The sequence below is a fragment of the Hyperoodon ampullatus genome (assembly GCF_949752795.1).
Source record: "Hyperoodon ampullatus genome assembly, chromosome: 1".
In the NCBI taxonomy this organism is placed as follows: domain Eukaryota; kingdom Metazoa; phylum Chordata; class Mammalia; order Artiodactyla; family Ziphiidae; genus Hyperoodon; species Hyperoodon ampullatus.
In genome coordinates, this window is record NC_136914.1 from 23,583,784 (window position 1) to 23,586,106 (window position 2,323).

Genomic DNA, 2,323 nt, shown 5'->3' on the forward strand with positions numbered 1-2,323 from the left:
TGACATTTTTTTTTCTTAAATTCCATATATATGTGTCAGCATACAGTATTTGTCTTTCTCTTTCTGACTTACTTCACTCTGTATGACAGACTCTAGGTCTATCCACCTCATTACAAATAGCTCAATTTCATTTCTTTTTATGGCTGAGGAATATTCCATTGTATATATGTGCCACATCTTCTTTACCCATTCATCCGATGATGGACACTTAGGTTGTTTCCAGCTCCGGGCTATTGTAAATAGGGCTGCTATGAACATTTTGGTACATGTCTCTTTTTGAATTATGGTTTTCTCAGGGTATATGCCCAGTAGTGGGATTGCTGGGTCATATGGTAGTTCTATTTATAGTTTTTTAAGGAACCTCCATACCGTTCTCCATAGTGGCTGTACCAATTCACATTTTCTACAAGTATGTGGTTTGTCATTTTGTTTTTTTTTTTTTTTGGGTACCAAATTACTTTATTTGAAGGAATGGTACTAAGGAAAAGACTTGTAGATATTTTGGTACAACTTACAGAAAAGGTAAAGGTAACCCAAACATGCATGCACAGCCTTGGTGACCAGGGAAGTCACCCCTGTAGCTACAGGAAGCCAGCCTAAGGCTTAGCTCTCATTATCACTATTTCCCAGGGTGTGCTTGTCAAAGAGATACAGTGCCATGCCAGATTCGGGGGCCCCCATCGTGTGCAAGTTGGTTACGTGGTCACCCAATTCTTTAATGGATTTCACCTGCTCATTCAGATAATGAGTCTCAATGAAGTCACACAAATGGGGGTCATTTTTCTCAGTGGCCAGTTTGTGCAGTTCCAGTAGTGACTGATTCACACTTTTTTCCAAGTGTAGCGCACATTCCATTGCATTCAGCCCATTCTCCCAGTCATCACGGTCTGGTTTCTTGATATCCTGGAGGAAGATTCGGCCACCCCGTTGGTTCTGCAGCTTCATCAGTTTCTCAGCATGCTCCCTCTCCTCACAAGATTGGTGAAGAAAGTATTTGGCAAAGTTCTTCAAAGCCACATCATCGCGGTCAAAATAGTACGACATGGATAGGTAGACGTAGGAGGCGTAGAGCTCCAGGTTGATCTGGCGGTTGATGGCAGCCTCCGAGTCCTGGTGGTAGTTCTGGCGCACCTGCGAGGGGGACGCGGTCGTCATGGCGGGCGGCTGAGGTGAAACGGTGGCGGTGGCTGCGCGGCGCTGTAACGGCGGCGGGACCTTGGGGCGGTCGGAGGGCGCTGTGAGATGGTGGCGAGGGCAGTCTCTGAGCGGCCGGCCGGAGCGGGGAACGAGCGCCGGGTTCCGTCCAAGCACTGTTGAAGCAAGAAACCGCGGCGACTCTCCGCGAGGACTGTCTGTCATTTTGTTTTTAAAGTGTATTTTGCAAAGCAAGGTTTTTCATTTTAATAAATTCCAACTTATCAATTTTTTCTTTGGATCATGCCCTACTTCACACCATCTCTCCTCTCTAACTCTTCCTTTAAAATTTATGATTTCCAATTAGAAGATCTCTAGGGCTTCCCTGGTGGTGCAGTGGTTAAGAATCTGCCTGCTAATTCAGGGGACACGGGTTCGAGCCCTGGTCCGGGAAGATCCCACATGTCATGCAGCAACTAAGCCCGTGCACCACAACTACTGAGCCTGTTCTCTAGAGCCTGCAAGCCACAACTACTGAGCCTGCATGCCGCAACTACTGAATCCCGTGCACCTAGAGCCCGTGCTCCAAAATAAGAGAAGCCACCACAATGAGAAGCCCGCACACTGCAACAAAGAGTAGCCCCTGTTCTCTGCAACTAGAGAAAAGCCCATGCACATCAATGAAGACCCAACGCAGCAAAAAATAAAATAAATAAAAAAAAATTTTTTAAAGAATTTCCTTCCTAAAAAAAAAAAAAGATCTCTAAAACTTACCATATGGGCCTTGTATTAGTTTCCTAGGGTTACTGTAACAAATCACCACAAAAGAGTACAGAACATTCTCTTACATTTTGGGACACTAGAAGTCCAAAATCATGTTGTCAGGAGGGTTATTTCTCCCTGGAGGCTCTGAGAGAGCATCAAGGAGAAATCAACTTGCACCTTCTACATTTTACTTGGAAATCTACTCAGGTAAATGTTCAAGTTCATTCCTTGCAAGTTCTACTTACCACCCAATAGTTGAACACAATTCAGCCAATTTCTGATGCTTTATAACAAGAATCACCTTTCCTCCAGTGTCCAGTAACGTTCTTCATTTCCATCTGAGACCTCATTAGAAAGACCTTTCATATTCTAGCAGTGTTTGATTAATGATTATATATATATATATATATGAGTGTGTGTGTGT

At 44.1% G+C, this 2,323-nt stretch overlaps 1 protein-coding gene across 1 annotated transcript; it reads right to left on the reverse strand.

Moving 5' to 3' along the window:
* Positions 1-424: 424 nt before the first annotated feature.
* On the reverse strand, positions 425-1,336 carry LOC307047835 (ferritin heavy chain-like). The gene has a single exon (XM_079696530.1). It carries the CDS (start codon positions 1,153-1,155, stop codon positions 604-606), a length of 552 nt encoding a protein of 183 aa, XP_079552656.1. The 5' UTR covers positions 1,156-1,336; the 3' UTR covers positions 425-603.
* Positions 1,337-2,323: the final 987 nt, after the last annotated feature.